The 25,884-nt window shown below is 40.3% G+C and overlaps 1 protein-coding gene across 1 annotated transcript in view; it reads right to left on the reverse strand.

Annotated features, from left to right (window-relative positions):
- The window catches only part of gabra3 (gamma-aminobutyric acid type A receptor subunit alpha3), a 50,179-nt gene extending 24,524 nt beyond the window's left edge, over positions 1-25,655 (reverse strand). Inside the window, exons 1-3 of the mRNA XM_041051326.1 lie at positions 25,570-25,655; positions 8,338-8,459; positions 4,703-4,770 (exon numbers count right to left, since the gene is read on the reverse strand). Of these exons, the coding sequence (XP_040907260.1) occupies positions 4,703-4,770; positions 8,338-8,459; positions 25,570-25,655 (276 nt within the window). The remainder of the gene's footprint in view (positions 1-4,702; positions 4,771-8,337; positions 8,460-25,569) is intronic.
- Positions 25,656-25,884: the final 229 nt, after the last annotated feature.

Here is a 25,884-nt window from a genome sequence, read left to right on the forward strand (position 1 = left end):
CTTCCTGTCTGTTGTGATAGTGGGACACTGAAGGCAGATGTGGCGTATTGGGGTCTAAGTGAAGGCTGAACAACTGGCCCTCAGGGTGAGTGAGAAGCAGACATTTCTGGGACACTTACTGTTACAGAGAGATGGGTAATTGGACCCTTGGATATACACAACATAAACTATGAGATGCCTTGGGTATAGAGTGTACTCTGTCTAGGAACGTTTCCGTTTTAACAGTTTCTCTGAGCATTTAATGCTCCACATTTTTATCCATGCAAGCAAGAAGACTTGAAGGGATGGCAGTGCCAGTCAGCTAACAGTTTGGTCCAGAACTAAATATCTCAACTATTGTACTGAAATATGCCAAACCAAGATGGGTGAACATGTGGTGAACATTACATCTGGCAAACATCAGTGTGTTAGTAGCTTAGCCTTGTTGGAAACTCAATCAATCAATCGATCGATCAATCAATACTCTATCTCAGGAGTTTAACTGACTACACCATCAAATGTCCCAACAGATGTTGGAACAGTCCAGTGTATGTGCACGTCCTCTAGAGCTTCCTCAACATTTATGCTGATCTCCAGTGTAAAGGCAGCATGTCTAATCCTAAAATGTGTCCCATTCGTTCATAAAAACACAAGCATTAAATACAGTTCTTAATGTCATTTTACAGCTTCAAGGTAACTAATTAATGCCAAAAATTGGCATTTATAAAGTGACTTCTTCACTTTCATTTCCACGCTGACACAAAAGTGTTAGTGTATGAGCCCGTCGATATTCAACCAGCAGGGGTGATCCTGGGCTCAGTTTCCTGCATTCCATCCAAAGCAATGGTATTTATAGACTGGCATGTTAGTTTGAGATGGAGCACTATCAATTTAAAGCTTATTAAAGAGTTAACGAGGTTCATTGTGTAACTTTTTTTTTAAATTTTAATGACTAGATAGCTGCCCCGAATTAATCTTCTAAACTCTGGTGAGTTGTCTCCAAAACAGAACTTTCCTTTGGTGAACACATCAAGGAAATATCTTAAAAAGCTTCTTTCCACCTCTGAAATACCTCCAGGATTAGTCATTTCCTCTCCTTTAACTGACCTAGAAAACTGTTCCATGCTTTTGTTTCCCAGAACTGTTTACCGCAGTGCTCAATACTCTGAGGCTGTCCCGCTCCACACTCAAGTAACACATCCGACTCATTCTGAACTCAGTAGCCTGGAAACTCATGAACCAGAAAACACGATCGCACAACGCTGACCTACTGTAGATTTGCTTTCATTGGCTCCATGTACCACAATTCAAGAGAGTATTCAAAGTCTATTTAAGTTATAAAAATCATGAAATGACTTGCCCACACCACACAATTACCTGATCTATAAACCTGGTCCAGCTCTCTGCTTAGTGAAGGCCACAGCCCTTGTTATACTCCCAGCCACTCACCCTCAGAGGGTGGTGCTCTCCCTTTTTCGAAATTTCAGCAAGTCAAACTGTTCATTATTAAAGTCCAGAGTCAAGACCTACTTATTTAGGGCAGCCTACCATCCACATTTGCTCATTATGATGTATAATCGTGGGTCTTGTCTTCTCATTCCCTCCTTGGCTTAAAAGGCCCCAGAGCTCCTAGCGCTGATCTGCAATCCAATACAATCCCGAACAAATTCCACCTTTGTTGAGGGCAGAATTTAATACGAGGAAAACATCAGAGTGTAAGAAAGGGAGCAACGAATCTCCATAATTGTTGATCTAAATCACACACATTTTGCCCATTGAACTAAAATGAACAAAATTTAGGATATCTGGCTAGACCGTCTGCACTGTGCCCATACACTGTAAGCACAATGATAAACTGACAAATACAGAGTAAACTTATTGCTTGGACCTGCAAAGTTTTGCAAACTGATACATCTGTTCCAGAGAGTGATGCTTCCTGAAGGCTAAAACATGACCATCTTTTGAGGCTAGACCAAGAAAGTTCTTGAAAGGAAATGCTTGAAGCCTTTATGCATTGTTTATGTGCATATAGAGCTGGAAAATGCAGTGTAGCCTGAGGCCAAAAGGAGCCTTGCCTGGGTAATGATCAGTATAATCCTGAAATCTAATTTAAAACTGACTGAGCAATGCTGAAATAAAGAAAAAAATCAATATGTTGATGCTATGTTTTCACATCTGGGAACAGTCAAAACCTTGACACCTACAGTGCATCCATTGATTACAAGATGAAGGTGTGAGTGTGTGTGGATAACAGGTATTTTGCCTTTGACGGGAGACAGAAAACACCTGCTGTGGCCTCACTCACTGTGGCCCCGATCAAAAGTGGGTTTCCGTGGCCTGTGCAGCCACCGCATGTGCCTCTGACTGTGCTCTGTGCTGTTTGCCACTGATTCATGATGTTGCCAAGTGGAGCATGTGAAGAGAATAAAAGATTGGGGCTAGAATTGAGCCCTGAGAGACCCCAAAGGTGATATCTGCTGAAAAAGATAAAGCACTGTCTACTGTGATAAAGTAAGAGAGCGAACACTCTCTCTCTCAAAGCAAGTTAAGCTTACTGCGGTCAGCATGCTGTATCTTTACAATGGCAGGAATGGTCTTTCCTGCCAATGGTTTTTGTTTTTGAGTTGTAGAAGCATTAGTTCAAAAATGTCATGTGTTATGCAGCACCGGCAGATAAAGCAGGGGATTTCTCTCAAGATAAACAAACCACATTATCACTGCATCAACTACCTTTAGGACTAAATATGAAACTAACAAAATTTCGAGTTTACAGTATATGGCTCTGAGGGGAAAACAGATCACAACTGTGCTTTTCCCATTGTTTGCAGGGCACTGAATCAGTTGCTCTCCAGCATTTCGGTGTAGTTGATATGCAAAGGTACATTTCATAAATTATTGATGACAGTCGCTTACTAATGTAAGCTACCTGCTGTGTGAATGTGCAAATGGCTGAGAAACAGTATAAGCACATTGGTCACAACAGTACTATGATAAGTTTAAACTGATTAAAATTGAGATTAGGTAATGGGAGCAATGTGATCTGTACATATCTTCTTCTTATATCTGTTATAATACAACAACAATGAAATAAAAGGGACTCTTTCTAAAGACTTTTGGCATCTACCATCCACTGTAACACATAAGTCTACGAGATCCTCACTGACTTATGTAAAGTTTGAGTCTGACAGCCTGAAAGTAAGCTGCTACAGAGAAGTTGATGCTCACAGTGTGAAGAACCCCCCCTAGTGAGACCAAAAAAAAAAAAAAAAAGAAAAAGAAAACTCAACTCAGTTCTCCAGAAAGCACTAATCTTGCTATGTCATACAGGCTGTCGAGCCAGCTCAGAGCTGAGCCAGAGAAACCACCCAGTGCTCAAGGCGGTCAATTACAGCTGCATGATCAAATATGTCAAATGTTGCATAAGGTCCCAAGACAAAGCATGAACCATCTCCAGCATCTGTTTAAAGGAGGTCATCCAAGGCTCGTGATGAAATTTCTCCAAAATAATTTAAAGATAGCACCTTGACTTGGAACACCATTTACTGAAATGGTTTTTGGTTGTTGGAATACCCTGATGATTTAAAATGTTGGCTTTTCTGCTTTTAAATATCTTACTACATTTTTTTTTCTAAAGTTATTTGACTGTTCTAGCTGAGTAGTGACTTAACAGTGAAAGGCATAATGTTTAAAGCCTGCAAACCACATTCGTAATGTTTTCTTTATAATCAGATTCTATTATCCATCTCTAGTTTAAATAAGATGTTGTATTAAGTCCTTAATTGTCCAATCAAATTATTTCTAATTAAGTAAACAATATTGTCAATATTGTGGTTGAAAGTAGAGGAAAATGTGCTAATAGTCAAATAAATATGTAGAAAAAATAAGTATGAATATGAATAAGCTGTGCTGAAGCTGCAATACCTAAACAAACCAGCAATGATTGCTAGCTCATAAAATGTGTTCAGTACTAACTTAGTGGGGCGATTTCTTATCATAAACTACTTTAAAGGTGTTTAATTTTTGACATACATTCATTTACACTTTTAAAATTTCTATTATTGTTTCTATTTTTTCCACATTTGAGCCCATTCACAGCACTTCTAATCACCTGGTCTTTCCATGCTTTCCCTCCCTGTAGCCTGTGCTTAATTTACCTCATTAAGCTGATCATCTGACCATAAAAAAATTTAATTACTAGTCATAGTAATGTAATAATGGCGTCAACAAATCTGGTCGTTAAAAAAGACACATCAGCCATCTGGCAGTACTTTGGGTTTTGGCCTAATGAATGAGGAACGCCAAGAGACACTTCTGAAGAGGTGTTTGGGATTTGTGCTAAAATGATCTGTACAAAACACGGACAGACGACGAATCTTCGCAAGCATTTGCGTGTACACCATCCTGCGAAACAGTTGCATAGTTTCTTAGAAGAAACTAATAGTTTCTTAGTTTTCATCGAAATCCTGAGTTTCAGCCTGTAACAATGCTGGGCTCATCATCGTGATGACAGTCAGCCATCACCTGACTAAATAAAATTAAATTCTGTTATTTTACAAAGAAATTTCCCAGGGTTGCAGAGTCCAAAATGACAAATATTCTTCAAGTATTTTGTCAAACATAACAAATTACAAGTACAGCAGAATAAAAAGTGATAACCCACTTAGATCTGATGACTCACGGTGGCGATTACAGCGAGGAGAAAAGAGAAGAGAATAAGACTCACCATGTCTGTATCTGACACTGGGCCAAAACTCGTCACATAGATGTTTGTCCTCACTTCTGTCACACTCTCTGTTGAAAGAGACAACAAGGAACACAACACATCACAGTGCAGCCTGTAGACAAAAGGCTTTGCCTCAGCTTTGTCTTTGTTAAGCTGATTGTTTGTGTACATGGCGGTGAAGTTTGCCTGTTGGCGTTTAACTTAGCTGCTTGACGTAAAAATTCAGCTCTATTCGAGGGTTAGAGGATCACTTCAAACTGAGGGGAAACCACGCATTTAGGAACAGTCAGTGAAAAATTTGTGCCCTTTTGGACAATCATTGTTGTTGTGCCACAGATTGCAGCTTTAAGAACATAACACTACACCGACAGTATTAGACATTTCTTTAAATCTAGACTCGAGCGTTGCTCAACAGCATTGGTTCTGGCACTCACAACTATTTGGCCCAGGAGAGTTTTTTTCAACCTCATTTCAGGGGCAAAAATGTTGCTGTGAGCAACTTCACAGATGCTTTTGAAAGTCTTTCCCTCAGTAAAACTACCATTTGTTTGGCTAAAGCGAGTTTTGTCCACTACAGCATAAAATCGGCTTTGGGCCTGGCCCCAGTCTGTATCTTTGGAGAGAAAACATCCCCCCTTTGACCCAAAATAATTTTAGTTAGCCTGCCCCAAAAACATTAACAGATCCCAAGGGGCTACTCGCTTGGGAACAAAATGCAGCAGCTCAGCATTAAGGATGCGGGTCTTTTATTCCAATAACAGGCACACTTTTTCTTTTTTTTTGTACACAATTTATATACACACATTATAATCACATTAGACATGATGTAGTCTATTGTAGTATGAATCTGGCATGACCATTCCCAGGCTTTTCTGTTCTGTATTTTCCTCTTAATTATAATTACATGTATCATTGCACTTTACATTACAAGCTCCATAATTGCTTTTGTTCTGTTATAATGGTTTATGGATGATTCTTTACACCATAACAATGATCAAATCGATCATTATACAGTAAGTTAGTCAAGACTTTTAAATGTGATATTAATTAAGAGATGTGGAATTACTGTTTCCAAAAACTTCAGATGTGAATATAATATAGCATTAAGTAAGGCATGATATGAAAGTCATGACAGATCAAATTTTGCCCTCTTTAGTGTGGGCTGAATCAGCTCCTCTGGGACAATGTGCAAAGTAGGCTTTTGGGCCACTGGCGAGACAAATAGCTGCTCCCAGTGGTGCAACAACTAGAGAGTGATGAGACCTTTCTCCAAAACGGAATAGATCCTCAGCTCTAACTGTGTCCCAGATCTAAGCGACCACCCACAGGTGAAGTCTCCAATCCTCTGGCAAAGGCCCCCCTCCCGAGTGAAGAGATCCACATTAATCATTTCTGCCACACAAATAGCGCTCACAAATACGTGATTATCACAGCACCGAGTCAGCAGTTTGCATGGCAGGCACAGGCGGGGGAACAGAATGAGTTGCCCCGTTTCTGTTTACAACAATGCACCAGAGCATAGGGCAGAGCTAATAGATGCTACTGAAAATGAAATTAAATGGTGTTCTCCAGTTTCTATCCAGTCTGTTTGTCTGAGACGGTCTCACATGACTGTTTCTGTCTAGGACGGTGGGCGGTGGGCGGTGGGGGTGGCCAACAGGAGAAAGATTGGTAGTGCTGTTCTTCAGCAGACAGAAGCCCTTAACTGTGACTGAACATGGTGGCTATACAGAGAAGGGCCCCAACTGGTGTGTCTGTTTTCACGTGGATGGTTGAACCATTAAACTCTAAACCATTAGCATGGGTCTTTCAGTCCTCTTAATCTGCCCATGTATAACTAACTTGTTGTAATTTCACAAATTGTTTTGATAAGTAAGATTAATTTAGATCCATCTGCAACACAAAATAATCTAGTGTGCTGCTGTTCCAGCAGAAGCCTGCTTGGTTTCATTGCACCACACAGGACTGTCCAGTCAATCACTTCTCAGCGTGAGGAAATCATCATGACTGTAAGCCATGATTGCATGGCCTCGCCATCTCCTTGCCCTTGGAGATGTGTTGACATTAACATCTTGTGCCTGGTTCTTCTCCCTGGGTGCTGCCCACAGAGTCCAGGTCATTTAGCCTGGTGGTTCTGCAGCCTGGTAGCCTCGCTCGTGGGTTCAGCAGCGAGCAGTAGAGCAGAAATGACCATTCCAGCTGGCTGGCTGAGAAATGGCAGAGCCCGCTTGAGCATGTGGGCTCGCTGTTATGCGGTTTGTCCGTGGGGGACAAATATTTGGATGAAACGGCATCAATTAGAAGGATTTCCACTGACATATGTGCTTATTTGCCATTTGGGCATGATTGAACAAAGACTTCCACCCAAGGGAAGGCAGATTTCCATAACAGCGCTGCACAAAATGACCTGACTTCAGTCTGAGCTTCGTTTTGGTCTGCTGTCTGTATGAGTTACCATGCCTACAATGTCCTCTAGACTGAGATACATGTCCAGTGAGTGAATGAATGCGTGGCATTTTGAATCCATGAAGTCCAAAAACTAGCAATGCCAAGATAGTGTCTGACACTACATTACAGCAAAAAAAAAAAATCAGCCTCACCCTCTTTTGCATTCTGAATAATATTTATAGTGTAACATGATAAATGTGGATATTAATGGATTTTGTTGCTCCTGTTTTCTGTGCCTATCTGGTACATAATCAAAGTCCCCATAATGCTGGGGGATATAAACTGGAAGGATAAACCCTTTTTTTTTGCATATTTATTTATATTTTGGCCAACTGGCACTAATAAAAGTATGATGATTTAGCTATTAGCATTTCCTTTTTGCAGTGTGTCCTTGAATGTACAGATGACTACCATGAATACTTTACAGACAAGTGCTTTTATACTGAGGAACTCTTAGATTTGTGATGATTCTTGGACAGCTATGAGAAGTCCCTTTTTTTTCTGTGGTTTCTAAGCAGATTCATGGAGGTTTATTTGCAATGGACATTGGACATAGTGGTGTCCTTGTCAAGTGTAGGTCACACTCAGTCTAAGAATATCTGTACCATGTCTGTCTGTTCAGGCTCAATTGAGTTCTGATTTGGAGAAGAACGAGTCTTCAAGTACCTAAATTGTCTCCATGAGCGGTGTGTCACAGTCGCAGCTGCTGCTGCTTCAACTGCTGCTTCATCTGTCGACCATCTTGATAAGTGGGAAAGTACAATAACTACACTTCAACTCTCCTGTGCCCCCATGTAGTTTAAATAACTTCTTATCTAGAGAATCAGCTGTTGCACAAACAAGTCAGTTCTGCTCTTTTTACTAACCGTGTTAGGAATTATTTTTTAATTCTATCCATGGAGAAATATCTAGTGATCAGTTTGGTAAATAAAAGCCCTGCAGAAGAACAACTACTACTGCTTAGACCTGTACATTTATTTTAGATCATATCATACTGTTTACATCACCATTATAAAATAGAATAAGTACACTGAATCAAAAATAATCAGTGTTTTCTGACACAATAACAGCATCTTTATATTGTGTAAGAGGATGTTTGTGTGTACGACTGTTATCCCACAGTGAGCCGTCCACCATCTTCTCCTGTGTGTCTGACTCTGATTTATCTCACATGTACTGCTGCTTACCTCCCAGCCCAGGACGTAGCCTGTTGTCATATCCATCCAACAGCCTGTCAAGGATTCGGGTGAAAATAGTGATATTGTCTCTACTATCATCAGGCAGCGGCTCTCTGTGCCCAACTACTGCCCTGTAGGAAGAAACGGAGAGAGGAAAGATGGATTCAAAGGAGAGAAAATGTAATAAAAACGTCAATATATTGTTCCATAGCTGAAGCACCGACACTGACATGACTCCAGTGTACAGTGGTGCGAAATCCCGCTGTTTGGCTTTTGATGATGGTTGATACAATCTATATCCTATAAACAGTAAAAGTACAGTTTGATGTGTTTTGACACTCCATCACCCAAATGGATATATTATTAATTATTTATTAATTTAAACATTACATACACCAGCTCTCAGAATAAATAGATGAACTGAGAATGAATTGTTTGACATTTTGACCCTGATCTGAGGTGAATTTAATTTGGAATTTGACTTTTAGTCATTTTTAATGTAATTTTAATCCCATACATATATTTAATATGTGTCAGTATTGTATATTTGATATGTTTTTGATGAGGAATTAGGTCTGATTTCTCCTGCCTGTTTAATATTTCTCTCACAGTGAAAATCTGATGCCACTGATCAGCCTTGGGCTTTAATCAATATTTGGATAACAACAGTCTGGTTGTGTTTGTTTTGTTATATTCGCCTTTACAGGCTGGAAACTCCACATTTTTGCAAAAAAACAAAAAAACATGGGAATTTATGATAATGAATTCTTTCCCAAACAGGAAATACTCCGCAGCGTTTTGTTGGAGAATTCATCATATGCTATCAGCTGCTGGTTATTAATTTACATGGCCCACAATCCCCTGCAGAACAATATTGTGGTGAGATGAAAAGGCCACTATACTGTAGGTGCAACGCTGATGAGTTAATTAGTACCATCTTTAATTAAACTAAAATCCCCTGAGGAACTGACCTATAATATCCAAGTAATCTCCATCAACAACCACTCCATGTCCTGATGCACCATCAGAAACTGCACTATACTGGTCGGCTGTGAGGACGGCTTCAAGAAATATATGGCTTGAAGAGTATCCCCCTTTTTCCTTGACTCTTGCTTAAAGGGAAGCCTGCACTCTCAGCAGAAAATCTGTCTTTGCTAGGCCTCTTAGAAATGCTCTCTGTCGCTTAATCTGTCCTATAATAAAAACTCAACCTAACAGTCCATCTGCGCCTCAACTACAGCCATTAAAACACTTACTAGATGAAGTTAGCTACTTCCAATGTATGCAGTTGTAATTATTAGTTTGGAGGGGTGGTTGGGAGTTCACCCCGCACGCTCTGAACAGGAAACACATCATAATTTTGAGACATTTGGGCAAAATGTTTTCAGCCTAGCAAAGTGGCTATTATGTGGGCATGTGTGAGCTATAAATAAATATCAATTAAGCATCAGGGTGCCCTCATGTTTCAGAGATTGCTTCCTCTACATGGTAATGGTTCCCGTGGTGTACAGTATAATGACCCAGGACATGAAGATTTATGAAGCCCCCCCAGAAAATCAGAGGAAGAAAGTGTTTTTATTTTCGGGAAGACTAAGACAATAAACTACTGCCAGTCTTATATTAGAAAGTGTTGAATGCAGCATTAATGCCAGTAACTACTGGGCCATTCTGCTGCCTGAATATTTCAGATAACATTTTGTTGTGAAGGGTTAATTCTTCATTTATGAATGAATTAAATAAAACTCCATATGTTTGTCTTTGAACATCACTTCTCAGTCACACGGTGGTAGTCACAGTCAGTAAGTGCTGCTGTGTTTAGCAGTTTTCATTGTCAGTGGTGGACTCTGCCACTGCCACAATGGATTCACATTCACATGATTCACAGGAATGATGAATACATGTAATGCGGCGTTACTGTGTGTAATGCTATCTAACTGATGACTCCTCTGACTAGAGCTGTGTTACGTTGCAAACGAAACAACCTCCTGCTTAAAACCACGCAACTGGTGAAAAACAGCGCTTATTGTGAGGAAGCCACAGTAAGAGTGTTGCCTGTTACCAAGGTGACCATGGGTGTTTCCAGATCAGCAAGGACTGAAATCTTGAGGATTAAAAAATTATGAAGAACGTACTAATAATTAGCCAGATGATGTCAGATTTGAAGCTTAGTATCGCCAAAGTGCATTTTACTGAGTCTGAGCCTTTTACCTCTCAGCTCACGATTTGCATCTTAGTGAATGGGGCAGAGTTTGATATATTCCGGTTGTCAAATGGATACCTAACTGTATAATTAAGCTCAGGCAAAAATATGCTAAAATATGACAACGCAACAATCATTTGAGCGAAATATCCTGGCTTTTCAACAAGGCACCTTATCAAAAAGTGACAGGCACGCATGTTTGAGGCAGCTCAGACGCGCCGAAAACACCGAATACAAAAAGCTTTGGAAATGGCTGGGACTGGTTCAACTGCAATAGGTAATATCTCACTTAACATGAATCATATATTAAACAAAAAGCCTCTGTGGCCTCTTTGCTGGCACCGGTGGAAATTCAAAATTCAAAATTAATGAGAAACCTTTAGTCCCTCAGAAGCCATTCTAACGTCTGCTCCACACTAAAATACCCACTTCAGAAAAACAAAGCACTTGTGTGGTGTGTCTCATCTGCGTGTTTTACCGAAGCACCCAGACTCTCTCACACACATACTAACACACACACACACACACTCACACTCACATTAACCTCTTCCAGGATCAGCCAGCTGCTTAAATTCACTGATGAGGATAAAAAAAATGGGACATTCTCTTTTTGGATTTGACATCATTATTTTTGTTTAAACACATAGGTTGTATAATCAGGCCAGCTGCTTGTATTACTTTGTTAGTCTCTCTCATTAATCTGACTGAATGCAAGCATATATATACCTGATGATAAAGGATGATGTTGACTGATTTCATTATCCCGTATAGTCACTGTGAAGATGAAGCTTGTTGGTTGAAAGTGAATTGTGAGTATCTGATAGTGAGATGACTGACATGTATTAACCAGTGTTGTGTGAGACGAGCCTGGAAAACTGTGTTGTTAAGGCCCCAAAACACATCAGAAGAAAAACAAAAGATTTTCTTTTTATGTTTGCAACAAAATGTTAAGAATTTACAATATGTTCTGGTTTTGTTGCACTTGTTAGGACGGGACAACTTGCACATACGTGATCAATTCTTTTCACAGCTGACATTTAGGCAAAGGTGTAACTAATTCAGTTCCAGGCTGCTGGCACTGTGCATTGCTTGAGACATTTACTGTAAATGAAACTGAGCCATTGTGTAAGGTTAATCAATAATGTTATTAATTATGGCTGTTCGTTTGATGATATGACGAAACAAAATGTCTGCTGGAAAAAAAAGCTTTTTAAGTCTATGGAGTTTGGTTCTACTCAACTTCAACTTCAACCTGAGGAGACGCTTAATTAGAATTAGTGAAAATGTATGGGTGTGCAGGGCCTCATATTTAACTTGTGAAATCAATAGGGAGTCTGGTCAGTATCCCTCTGATCATGTTGCTGATCCGCTGCTCAACCACATCATCTAACAGACTGCTGAAACTCAGACAAATCCAGGATCTGTTGGACTAATCTGTCAACTAATCAGTCTCTGTCACACTGATGAAAAAATGTCAGCGCTATCGGCCACCAAAATATATCACAAATACTCTGCTACGGGCTGGAAACAAACTCACACAGGCTTCTCCACAGCTTTTATCTTTCGGTTTATTTTGAGCAAGTACACACTGTCAGAGACACTGACCAAAGTCTGACATTTCACACTACCAAAATCGACAACTCATGCTTCACTGTTTGTGACAAGCGAATCACTGCTGCACCCAACACCACCTCAGACATAATGGAGCAGTGAATGGTGCACAATGTTAACTTGAGGCTGGATGGACTGCAACACAAACTAAAATGGATTTTTGTTTACATAGTTCTAAATATTGATGCCCTAACTCTAACGCTGAAGTGTGAGTGTCCTATAGATCAAATACTGTGGTCAGAACTGGACATTTATTATGTTGATGCATGAAATGGTACTTGAGCAGACATCAATGAGTAAACTTTTAGCCATAAAAAGCTTTAATTATGAATTTATTATTTGAAAGGTGCCATGTTAGTAGAGGAATCCCTTGCTATGATTAAACACAGCAGCAGGGTTGTAAGATTTGATCTGATGGTATCATTAAATGGGATAAACACCAATATTAAGTCAAAGATTATTTGTCTTGGAGCATATGGACAATTAAACAACTTTCTACTGTGTGTGCAAACAGACTCTGAACCTTCCTTGAACCTTTCTCTGCTTTGAAATGTTACCTTTAAAAAAACAAAAGTTTCTTAATCGGTCATGTTCTGTAAAAGTCATCTCTTTAATTAATTATTGCTCAGTCCCATTTCTTAAAGGCACCGGATTTGCAGCGTTCTTCAGCTGAGATGGAGTGTAGGTTCTCTTTCCTCTCTGAAAGATGAGAGGCAGAGAAGAGACTCAAAAATATTATTCCTCAAATGTGCAGATGTGCACCATTTATTCGTGCACACTAGTTTGCATAATCAAAAACCATGAAAGTCAATACCTCTGCTTTTATGTTACTGTTGTCCACTTTTACCACAATGATATTACAGCCGATGAAGTGGCCAATTTCTGCTGTGTGTGTCCTGTATGGTCTGTGACTGGTGGCCTAAGAAGGTGAAGTGGGTAAAGACTTTGTGGGAGGTGGTGGGAGGGGGGTTGGCTGAGTTAGTGGTATGGGCAAGTACTGAGTGAGTGGGCTGGCTCTGATCCAAGGTTAGCGCACTGAAAGAGCCTGACAGGTGAAGGATTGCAGGCTTGGCCAGGGAAGAGATGTAGCGGTGGTCTCTCAGGGCACACGGGCACCTGCTGCCAACCAGGAGGTGTGGAGTGAGTGGGGAAGCTGGATGGGGAGTGAGCAGTAATGAGAGCTGCTGGGGTGGCAGCATGAGATGAAGGTGTTTCATGAGCTGACAGAGTAATGGCAAATAGACTTGAGTGAGGAGGAATAATTGTCCAACTTACAGTTCAAGACTGCTGTTGTGTGCAAATGTGTGTTTCGTTCAGTGACTGATTTGACTTGTGAGGTTAGTTATTTTATCCTGCAGCTCCTGGATGTTGAGCGTTTGAAGTAGTTTGAAACAATCTGAGTAAATCCTCTCTGTACACGTGGCAGAGCATGCATTTCATTATCAGCGAAAGAAAAAAAGAGCTCTGCGGGGGCATAAGAGAGGCAGACAGAAAACTTGACCAATTAAGATCTGAATGACGAACCGTGGTTAAAGGCTGGCGAATGTTCTCCTCTGTCACCTGCACAGCGTAGCTACAGTCGACTTAAAGGTCCCTTGAAATGGTATTACTTCCTTAATGTGATGTATTTCCATTTAAAGGAGGATGGAGGGGACAGCATATTAGTCAGTGAGGGATCACACTTAAGTATAAGCTAATGGGCTTTGGCAGTTTTATTTGATAGAGAAGTCAGAAAGGTCGGATTGTTGAAAAGTTTGTGATGACTTTACTGGTCGGACTTTTAAATTATACCCACTGGTCCAGCATGAGGTCACCACTGAAGATGCTCTGTTTACCAAAAGGTAGAGAGATCAAATTAGCTTTGACCTACACAAAGCTAAACAAACTGAGGCCACACTCAGCTCTGTGAAAAAATGCAGTCCTCTATTGCATTTCAATGAGGTCAGTCCAGAGGGGGTGCCAGTTCGGAGGGTTCTGGATAGAAAATGCAAGGTTCCTGCCTCAACTCTGAAACACAACGAGACATCTGGCAAAGTTCTGCTTTGACGAATCAAGTACATGCCTGCACCCATTCCTGGTGGACTATATTGTAACATGAACACAGTAATTCCACTGTTTGTGGCTCCAGAGAGAGCTGCAGGAAATGTGATCACTGTCCACAGTGACGTCGCAGAGTCAATTTGGTTTGAGGAGTCCAAGTTTGAAAATGAAAAAAATCTGGGGATGTGGAGGTAGCAAGAAGTGAGCTTACCAGACCTCTGTAGCCTGCTCCTTATCTCTGAATGAGGCTCACAGCTTAGGAATACATTAGCCGCAACTGTGCTACAACGCACCTGAATCTCTGAAGCGAGGCGTTGCTTCTTGAGTTGCATTCTGGGTAATATAGGTGCCAGGTTTTGACAAGAAAGAAGAATGTGTGGAATAAAAAAAAGACTATATCTCTGGTTCTGCTCCATCCACCCTGAGTCTGACAATGTTATATTAATGTTAGTTACATGGAAAAGTGAGAGAGAGAGAGAGCGAGATACACAATCTGTTTGATTCACTCTCAACCCCACAAACTTTTAATCTATAAAAATTTGGTTGCTGCTGCTGCTCATGCACCTTGAATTCAAAGTCAGAACTTCAGGAAATGCCTCAACATCCTCACTCAACAACCCCCATCTCTCTCTAAATGTGCGTCACCACCTCTGGAGTGACGTACGTGCCGCGTATGACTGATAAAAATCCTGATATCCATCCAACACTGAAGTGCCCAGATGCACTTGCTGAACTATCTTGTTGCTGAGTGCTGGGGGCAACTGAAATCTAATGGAGGGGATTAGCGTGGCTGTTCTAAGCTTTGTGGAAAAGATTTATTGGAAGCTGATGACTTTTCTTGACTGCAGTTATGGGGGCACTGGTTTATTTAGTATGTGGCCACAAATATTTAATTCCATCTTCCTGTCAACTGCATCCCACAGTGGCTGGAAAAGGCATGAGGGAGAGGATGTCTAATTAGCACATTCTTGATTAATAAATAGTAAATTCCAAGCTTGAATTCATGCATGAGTTAACCTTTACAGCATAACTAATCTTCCCTGCCAGATCCTCCCACTCTCATTCTCCCCAAGTCTACCGACAATACAGTATATTGATAATGTTATGCAGCAGCACATTATGCAGCGTATTGTCTGTTACCAGCGGATGCCTTGTATCATTCAAAGCCTTTTACAATATGACTGGTTTTCCTTTGTTTGCTTCTTTCGTCTGTCTTCCACTTGCCTGTTTTGAGCAGATAATATGTACGGCAGAGAAGCTAAAGGGGAGATCTAATAGCTGCTAACATACGGTGGCTTAGGCTGACTCCAGGGGCAACTGCCTCATCTACAGTCGAACATCTAGAACAAAATTTCTCATGTCACCCCTCATCAGCTTTGGTGTAAGCTTTAGACTTGCTTTAGAATTTGTGGAAAGTGGAACTTGTATAATGAAATGTGAGAGCACTCTGAATTTTAAAATTTATATAAGTAGAATTATATCATATCATCAGTGATTTATCTCAAAATAAAAAAGAAAGGCTTTCGGGATACTTTTTGTCTGGTGCTAATTAGCAAATGTTAGCATGTTGATATTCAAAACTGAAATGGTGAACATGGAAAACATTATACCTCCTAAACATTAGTATTTTAGCACTGTGAGCATGTTACCATGCTGACAGTAGCATTTAGCTAAAAATACTGCAGCATGTAAGTACAGACTCATGACTTTAGACTGTTAGTCTTGTTAAATATCACATGTCTATGCTTTTCGCACTGTATCCACTGTAGAGCTGTAGCTGTAAAATTCCCTCCCATCCATCAATGCATCTTTCCCTTGTAACTTCCTCCAGCTTCTCCTGTGGGATCCCCAGGCTCTCCCCTGCCAGCTGGGCTGGAGTCTCTCCAGCATGTTCTGGGTCGGCCCCCCGGGTTTTTCCCCAGTTGGCTGTGCCTGGCACACTTCCATAGGCAGGCACCTGGGGGACATTTTTAGAAAATGCTTCAGCCACCTCTACTGGACACAGTTTGTGTAATTTGTGTTTGCATTGGATGCCAGGTTAGCTTATTTGTCCACTGGGAACATCACTTCAGAGCTCTGACCACTTTTACCCATTGTATTGACTTGAGAGAACAAACGTACAAATTTCAGACGTTGCCAAGAGATTTGCATCGGCTTTGTTGCTCAGAGCTGAGGACTGTTAAAACTGTTTCAACATGGGAAAAGGTTTTCAATAGTTGTTCAGCAGTAATGACAGTCACAGCCAGCGCTTCCTCCCCAGTATCTGTTTTACACCTCCAGTTAAAGCAAGAGGTGGAAGCCAATTTGAGTCCTCCTTGGCCCATTGATCACCCCTGGAAGCCAAAAGTTGGAGACTGTGTTTAACAGGCACAATCTGTTCAGACAGTGGAACAAGAGGAGGAAAATAAAATCAATTGGAAAATGTTAATTTCCAGCTGGTACTACCAACAAATCGTCCAACACTGCTGTTCTATATCCTGTACTTCATGGTGTTGAGAAAAAAAAAATGCTCTCTTCGCAGAAGATGCCTCAGTAACTGCTTTCAGAACTTTGCAGTCTCAGCTCTGCATAGAAGTTTTGTTTGGTGAAGTTGCAGAAATGTGTGTCTACAGTGAGTGCATACGACATTTCTGTCATCCACTGAGAAATCCCACAAGTGAGATGAATCTACTCAAATGTCAAGCTGTTTTTAAATGCACGGCTTCATTTGGGGGCATATCCCTGTCTTTAGTTCAACAACACTGGCCCATCCTTTCTAGCACTCCTCTTTTCATTCAATACACATGCATCCTGTCTACTCCTCCCACACAGTCTCAATTCCCCAGTCCATCACCGTAAAAGCCTCTGCCTTTCTTGATCTTGGATTTTAACAGTTTTTGCCTCTCTTGTTGTCCTTGATCTTTAACTAGCTTTAATTCACTGCCCTGACAACCAAGGTCAGAGGGAGGGCAGAGAAATGTCTTTTCAGTGTCTGTTCAGGCTGCAAACAGAAACCTCACCTGCCATCTGAAAGGCTGAAGGTTTACACAACAAAAAAAAACGGAGAAATGTTATTTCAAAAATAATGAGAGCCAGGTCAGCTAAGTTCAGTGTACCTATCATAACATTTTATACCGCGATTTCAGTGTAAGCATACATTAAAATGCAGACCTGGCTTAATGTGAATATCCACAGCGACGTGCTACTGCAGTTAATTCTTGAGAAACCATTTCATATTTCATTTAAAATAATACAGATACATATATTTTTTTAAATGTAAGGACATACATTTTGTAATATCAAACAGAAATTTTATTTTGAAATACAGCTGCACAAATGGAACACGCTAGATAGAACAACACCCTCCCTGCGGCGACAGGAAATTATGTAACACAGAGATATGATCTGAAACGTGTGATATCAGCATTTGTGACACAAACCTACTTTCTGAGGTGTTTCTAGAAGAAAGCCACGGCCCTGGGTGTCACACGCAGAGCTGCTATCTACAGGGATTACAAAAGCGCAATCACCAGAATCAGCAGCAATGAAGAGATCATTTATAACTGTGAGCCTGCTTCATAGTACGCCATGATACGGAGAGCTGTAAAAACTGACTTTTTAAAATATGTGGTTATTTTTCATGGACGATGGCAGGGCTAGTAGACGAGTTCATATGGCAAATACTCTCCTTAAAGGCCCCAGGAATAGTAGATTAAAAACAACTCAAGAGCTGATGATGTTGAGGCCAACATTCCCCCGTTTTCTAATTCAAAATCTCATTACAATTTTCCAGGAATACTGAGTTATTACAGCTACAGGAGGAGGTGGGGGCAACAGAATCCAATACATCAGAAAGGACTGTGCTGAGTTTATTGTATCAGGTCTACACATAAATCCTGGCTGCACAGGCCATAACACACTCCATGTGATTCCCAACCAGCGAGTGCTGGTACTGTTTCCTTTTATATGGCCTAAATTGTCTTGATTTAGTGATCCTGAAGCCACAGGTAAAGGACAGCTACAGCAGTGTCTCGCGGGTTTTACAGCCGACATATGTATCCCCATCTGGCTGGGTGGAGTATGTCACAGTGTTTGGTCCCTCCGTGGCACAAAAGCCGAAAATATTGAACCTCTTTCTCATTACTGGAGTCCTTGACAAGCAGTGTTATCCCTTCATCGTTTTTCATCTCAGTAACACATGTTCTCTCTTCTCATCTCTGATCGCTGTGTTCCTTTCAGCTTGATTTCTCTTTTTTTTTTGCTGACTCTAGCAGAAATGACTTCTTTTTCAACCCATAAAAAGGCAGAAATTTACCCATTCAGTTGAACTGGAGCATATTACTCACAGTGGTTATATTATGCATTAGAATACAATGGTTTTCTCAATGAATAAATAAGCGGGTAAATGCACACGTTCTTTTGAAATTTTCATTGCTCATTCATTGCGCGATGTTGTCAGAACTGCAGTAAAAGCCTGTGCGAGGCGACCAGTGTCAATCACAGCAGTCCATTCAGCGTGCCAACCACACTGCGACATATAAGGGCTTTCAGATGACCTGCCATTCACACAGCCTCACATCTACAGTACTAAGAACAAAGTAAGGAAAAAATTTGCAGGGAAAACAGTTATATTATTATACACATGCTGGAGTGGCTTACTCATGTAATGTGAATGTACAGTTTAGAAATTAGCTTTGAAGTCAGTGTCAGATCACTGCAAGAAAGGAGAACCCTATCATGGACTGTAAGTTTTCATCCAAACGTAGCTCAGATTTCAACAAAATTTACATTAATTCAGCAATAGAAAATATGAATCCACTGCTGAAAAGCAGGAGTTGGATACATCATGAGGGAAATATGGTATCACCAGGATAACTGGCATATTTAGCTATGTCATACCTGGGATGCTGTCAAAAGCTTCCAGACAACAGTGTAATCACCGCCTCCCCTCTTCTGGAAAGACAACTATATGACAACCTGGTGGCACACATCACACCTCCACTTGTGAGGAAGGTGGTGGAGCAACAGGTACAATACAAACTGTGAAGGGAGGAAGTGCTATCACAGTGCAATCTAACAGCCACACTGTGGGTACCTGTTAATCAGTCATCTGTAGTCTGTTTTATTAAGTAAGGAACAATAGCTTCCTACTGCACAGCTTCAATAAAACAATCAATACATTATAGCAAAATGTATATTAACACAGTTGGCCTTAGGGAATTCCCCATTATAAATTCTGGTCCTATAATATAGATATAGAACTGTTTATCTTGCCAATTTCTACAGTATTAAGTCATTTTAAAAGTTATCCATAAAAGACAAGTCATAACTCGTGGCTAATTACTGGACTGCACCCAACACGAGAACAAAAATGACACAAGCTCCCAGATTTTAAGTCTGCTGCATCATCTTTTGTCCTTGGTTGACGATTTTAAGTACCAACTGTCCCAACACCAGCATAATAAATCTTTTCCTCCTAGCGTCCGACCATTATGATAATATGACGTGAATAAATGCTACTGCAACTGGTTGAACAGACAGGGGCATTAAAACTGTCCAGAGTTTATGTTTGAAAAAAATGAACATTCATATAAGTTTTTATGTCCCCATCCTTCCCTTAAAAGAAATGGTGTTAGGAGCAAGATAAGCATAATTTGATCAGTTGGAACACATTATTGTTTTTCTTTTTCTTTTGTAGGATATTATGCAGTCATTTTTCATGCAGCCATCTCTGTTGACGGGAGAATAAATAAATACCTTGGGATTTCTTTTTTCCCTCTAAGACTCTGCTGGTGTGCTGAAGAATGGATCAATTAGTGATTAACAAAAAAAAGAGAAGTGTGCGCACAGTTGATTAGATTTCATACTGCAGTGTATGTGGTTTATTGCCAATGCTTTGCTGTATTAAGTTTCCTAAAAAAGAGGCCATATTGTTAATAATCCAAGTTATTTTTAATATACAATCAAAAGCACTGAACACTTTCTATTGTCAACTAGACATCTGAAACTAAAGTTGACCAGTACTTATATTTTCTTTGTGTATTAAAAGTGAACAGTCAAGACAGTGAAGTACATTTTGTATTGAAATAATGCTACAGGTCCTTGTTCTATGGTTTTTGAATGTTTTATCACAATTATGACAAAATAAATGACTTAATGTTTGAGTCCAACCATCTGTCAACAACACATATGTCTAAACCCGTCTTCTCCAAAGACAGAATGGTTAGCATAGTGTCTGTCTCGGGCAACATCTGACTGTTTAGACTAAAATTTCCACTTTACTCCAGACTGTACAATCTGGAATTGAACTTTCGCCAAGGACTGGAAACTCATTTACTGATGTAAAGCTTTAGGCTTGTGTTTGCTAACTTAGAGCCAAATGGTGAAATCTGGCTTTATCTCAAAATTACTTCAAAAGTTCTCCTGCTCAGTTTGTGTCCATCTGGTTCCAGACTGTGTTCCATGTTTCCCTCTTTAACTGCTGTTAGCACAAGCTGCAAGTGAGCTGCATTAATACTTGATCATGAGCCACAAACCAAACTCTGGCGAGTAGCTGGTAGAACGGCTGCACAACAGCAAGAATTAATGGAGTCAACAAAGGGTAATTACTCATCACTTACTGTTATTATCATTTTGACACCATTGATGTTTCAAGTTTTTATTCTGTCAGTAGATCAACAGAGACTGAGCTGTAATTTAGTTTCTCATAGAGAACTGACTATCCTGACTCTGCCAAACATTTGATTTCTAATAGCACAGGCTGGAGAATCATAACTATCCGCCCTGCAGGAATTATTAAATTGTCTGTTCCCCAAAAAGCTATTTGATAAAGTGCCAAAGAAGTCTGACACATTTTTTTGGTTGTTAGACTATGTTAATACAGCTGGTTTGTGTGATACTGAAATCTTTATTACTGCGCAGCTTCTGTGTCTTTATATTTTCTGATTAGACTTTTGCAGAGAGTTGCCTTTTAGTCCATTACTGGAGGGAATCTTCTAGCAGGTTGCATGTTTTTGACCAGAAAAAAAAAACAAAACAAAAAACTATATAGCTTTGAGCAGTAGAAAATGTGCACGCCCCTATGAATCAGACATAAAAGTAGATTTGTTTTCCCTGTTTAGTTGTACTTCTGTATTTTCCATGAAAAACCTTTACAAACTCTGTTCACAACACTTTGAGTCAGTCTGCGCAACATATTCAAAAGCACAGTCACTGCAGGTTTAGGGATTTTAATCTGTATTGAACGGCCTGTTTCTCCGCAGCACTGCCTCAGAGTCGTTCATCTTCAGAAGGAGTCGGGGGCGGATATGTTGCTGGTGGCAAAGAATATGGGATGAACTGAACTGATTGTGTTTCATAGACAATACTTGTGAGTCAGGGCTATTTCCACAGTAAAAAAAAAAAGAAAGAAATAACCATCAGAAAGAAAAAGCACAGATACAACGTGAGCTGTGTTAAAACAACAAAAAGCACAATTTAATCAAATAATTTCATGTAGTTGTAGCATCTTGAAGGTTCATTCTAAGAGACAGTTTCACATTTGTGTATTTCCAGTGCTGAGTGGTCTTGATTCAGTGTGAAGCTGTGCAGACACCGTCTGGGAAATCCATTCCTGTTTCAGTTTGATTCATGCCTGCTGGGGGATGTCCACTAATGGTTACTTTGAAGATCATTGACCAGATGCTCGCTATATCAATAGGAAATTGACTGAAACTCAAAACTAATTAGAGCACAGATCAATGACATTTTTAAAGAATTTTGGACGGTGGAAGGACACTGGTTTCACACGGCTTTGCTGCAGCTACAGCAGAGCCGTGTCTCCCGTGTTTTACAACCGGTCTGTGTTTTCTCTGGGAAATCAAGCTGATGTGAGTTATTTACTAAGTAAACAGAACATTGACATGTGCTCAAGTTAATTAGAAAACTGATCAATGAAACTTCAAAAGAATTAAGAGGCCAGCGATCAGTTATTATTTATTCACAAGGTTAACAACTGAGATACAGGGTACCAGATCAGACAGGTTCAACAAATCCATTGTTACCTTTTTACTTAAACATATATTGAGGGGTGGCTACACTTTTTAATTCATTTGAACAAACTGCATGTCTTTTTAGATTCGTTCGAACTTGGTTTTTGGAAAAAGTGACAGCCGTGCTCCAAGTAGAAACTATTTGCCTGGTCATTCAATCAGCAAAGTGGCTCAGCCATGAATATATTACCCTTGTCCAGACCCGTGACACATTAACCTTGACAACACTACCGAAACAGAATGTTATCTGTTGACCAGGTCACATCTCAAAGTGATGCCCCTCTCTGCCATGCTGTGAATAATTCATGTGACACGGGGTGAGAAAGCGAATAGAGGCTGGACAACTTCAGAGCCAATCCATAGGCAAAGTGTACATATAGCACTCTCGTCCTTATAGCTATTGATTATGTGCCACTTTAGCCAACAGCTTGGCAATAGATTACAAACAAAATAGACAACAAGACGGCCTGACTGTCCACACTTGTTAAGTGTTGACTATAGAGCGGGAGGGTGGGGGACGGAGGGAAGGCGAGTTGAGGGAATGAAAGACGTTCACCAGATGGAAATAAACACAGGTTTCTCATTCATATGTAACACATGGATTCTTGGTAATAATAGCTTAATCATGCCCCATCTTCCAGTGTGAGGGAAATGAAGAAATTGTGTGAGGTGCAGAATGACAGACCCTTATATAGAGGATTTGTCTGTTACACCTTAATCCATTAGGAAAGTCTCCTGCCTCAACTGTAGTAAAGCCGATTTGGAGGCTGCCGATAGCATCAGTGGGCATCAGGGAGGTGGCAGTTCTCAGAGAGAAACAGCTCTGCTGATACTTAGAATATTCTGGGAGCATGTGCCCGCTCACATTCACATTTCTCAACTTCAGCAACTTGATGGACAATTAATATATACGTTGACTTACAGACGCAAATTTCATTTTTGAGTCAAGTTTGGATTTCTTGAGAGGCAGCGGATAAAACTGTCTTCCTCAAATGAACTCATGTGAAGCCTCATTTACAGTAATGCACGTTAAACTGAATAAGATGTGTTAAGCAAAGGCTGCTGTGCAAGGACTTTGCATATGTGCACTACATCATGTCTCAAGTAATTGCAGAAAGATTAACATTTGTGAAAATCCTTGTCGCTTGCTGTGTTAGGTCCATGCATAATGAATTGCACTGACTGTTTGAGCCCTGCTGAAAATGGTGTGATGACAATTTTCTGTCCCTGAATATGTCAAGACTTCATACATTTCCATTATTAACTGCTGCTCTCATCACACCTAATGATTTTCCATATTTTTATTCATTAATATCTTGAATACTGACGTCAGTAATTCTATCTTCAATCCGGGCCTCATGCTGAATAATCAAAACAAGGTCAGGCTTCCAGCATTTTTTTTTCAGTTTTTATTTATTTATTTTGTTACTCTGAATATATTAATTAACTATTAATTATTTGAGTTAACAAGGTGAAAGTTAATGATTGAATTGTGGTTTGTCACTCGTTACAAAAAATATATATATATAATATAATAATATATTTCAGATATGTGTGAGTTATGAGGACAAATTTTGATGCAAAGAGCAGCTCGCCTTCTCTCCCTCTCACCTGCAAACCCCCCCAGCCACCGCCACCACTCTGAAAACCTCTTATCTAGACAGATGTGGACACCTGAACATTACACCTCATTCCAGAGCTGAGGGCATTAATATGACACTACAATAGCCTCCCCTCTTCTGGGAAAGCTTCCCACAAAATTTTGAGATGTGGCCGCAAGGAGATGTTCCCGTTCAGCCTCGAGAGAATTAGTGAGGTCGGCTACTGATGATGGGTGATTGGGCTGCCACTTTTCATTCGCAATATTAACATCCCTTCAAATATGGCAAAAAAAAAAAAATATCAAACTGAAAATGACGTGTTTGAATTGAAAATGTGCAGGCTAAAAGTGCAACATGCTGTTCAAAGTTCTCCTTGTGGTTCAGCAGAGGGCAGGAAGGAAATGCAGTGGCTAAAATATCACTGCATCTGGTAGCATTGAGATTTTCTTTCAGTGGAACTAAGGGGTTTAGCCCAAAGCATGAAAAACAGCCCCAGCCCCATGATACTAAAGATTACTGTGTGTGGACAGAGGAGTCAAACGGCAGGTGTGTCCCTAAGCTGTTCAGGTGAACTATATATACACCTATATATATTTATATATGTGTGTGTGTCTGTGAGTGCGTGTGTGTGTGTGTGTGTGTGTGCAGGCAAAGGTACATACATACTTGTTTAAGATCTCTTGCCAGGTTTGGCCTGCACCTTCTCCTGGCCATACATTTCTATTTACTGTATGTAATTACAAGCGCTGTGTGCTCCTAATAAGCCAGGAGAGGCAAGTGGCACAATGACAAAGCAAACTGGGCTAATCCCTCTCACAGTGTTCTGATTTCCTCCCCCGGCCTGCTTTCTTCCAGGTTCGGTGAGCCTTCCCCACCGTGCAAAAATCTTGAAGTGATTTACACACCTGCCATAACATCCTACCTTATCAACAATGCTAACATGGCAACCTGTGCAATCTCTTCGTTTGAAATTACAAGGAGTGTGATTAGAATGCCGTCCTAGACGTGCTGGAGCTTCTTTTTTTGCTGACTCTAACACACAGACTGAAAAATGTGCACAGGATGCAGGAGTGAAAATGCTGTGAATGGACAATCATAACTGTGGTGTGCTGCACAATGCAAATTAATACAGCAGTCAGTGAAATTTAGACCGGTGCGGAGGAGAGCACAAACATTTAGATGGATAAGGAGGATAAGTTCTACTTTATGTTGTAATGATGCTCTTTTGCTTTTGGCCTGATCTGGGACAAGGTGAGGATGGGTTCTATTTTAATCCCTGTCCAAAACTGTGAAAGTCACAGTGCTGTCCAGGAAGTCCTTGAGACTGAAAACTATCTACTGAGAGTGTAGGAGAAAACTCAAAAAGTTCTTTACTTTATCATTCAGTGCTAACGGTTTTCCTTGGCAATACTGCAGTTCTTTCTTTCTTTTTTTTTTTTTTTTTTTTGGCAAGACCATTATCGAGGTGTGGTTGTTTCATTTGACAAACCGACAGTCACAGCTGGGACCATCTCAGTGTGTGATAACAAAAACACGTTTTTCTTTTTCTCTGCTTGCAATACCGATGAACTTTTGCTTCTAATGGTGTTGGTTAGATTACAATGTCTGCTGCAGCAGCGAGCCTGATTAATACAGGTATAATACAAAACAGATCACCAGAACGTCAACAGTAGAGATGGAGCTGAAGGAATGAAATAGGTTGAGATGAAGGAAAATGGTAAATACACAGCAGGGGCAGAGAGAAACTGGGAGGTGGTGAGATACAGTGTGATTGTAGTACCTGGCTTGAGGAAGGAGGTTGAGGAGCAGGAGGAAGATCCACAAGCCCAAGTCCAGTGATTTGGGCTTCCAGAGTGAAGCAGCCATATCAGTTTATACAGAAGAACCCTGCAGAAATAACAGAAAGGTTAACAACAGCTCAATAGTGGCTTCACACAATGATCAAAACGTGTTTATATATTAACAGATAAATGATGGACACCAAATGATCGACAGACTGAAGATTTAGTCTTGACATTGACATTTCGATACCCCAGAGCACGTGACTGTCAAACACATCATGTTGTGTCTTCTGTTTATTAAGTCACATGAATGA

The sequence above is a fragment of the Toxotes jaculatrix genome, chromosome 12, assembly GCF_017976425.1.
Source record: "Toxotes jaculatrix isolate fToxJac2 chromosome 12, fToxJac2.pri, whole genome shotgun sequence".
Taxonomy (NCBI): Eukaryota; Metazoa; Chordata; class Actinopteri; family Toxotidae; genus Toxotes; species Toxotes jaculatrix.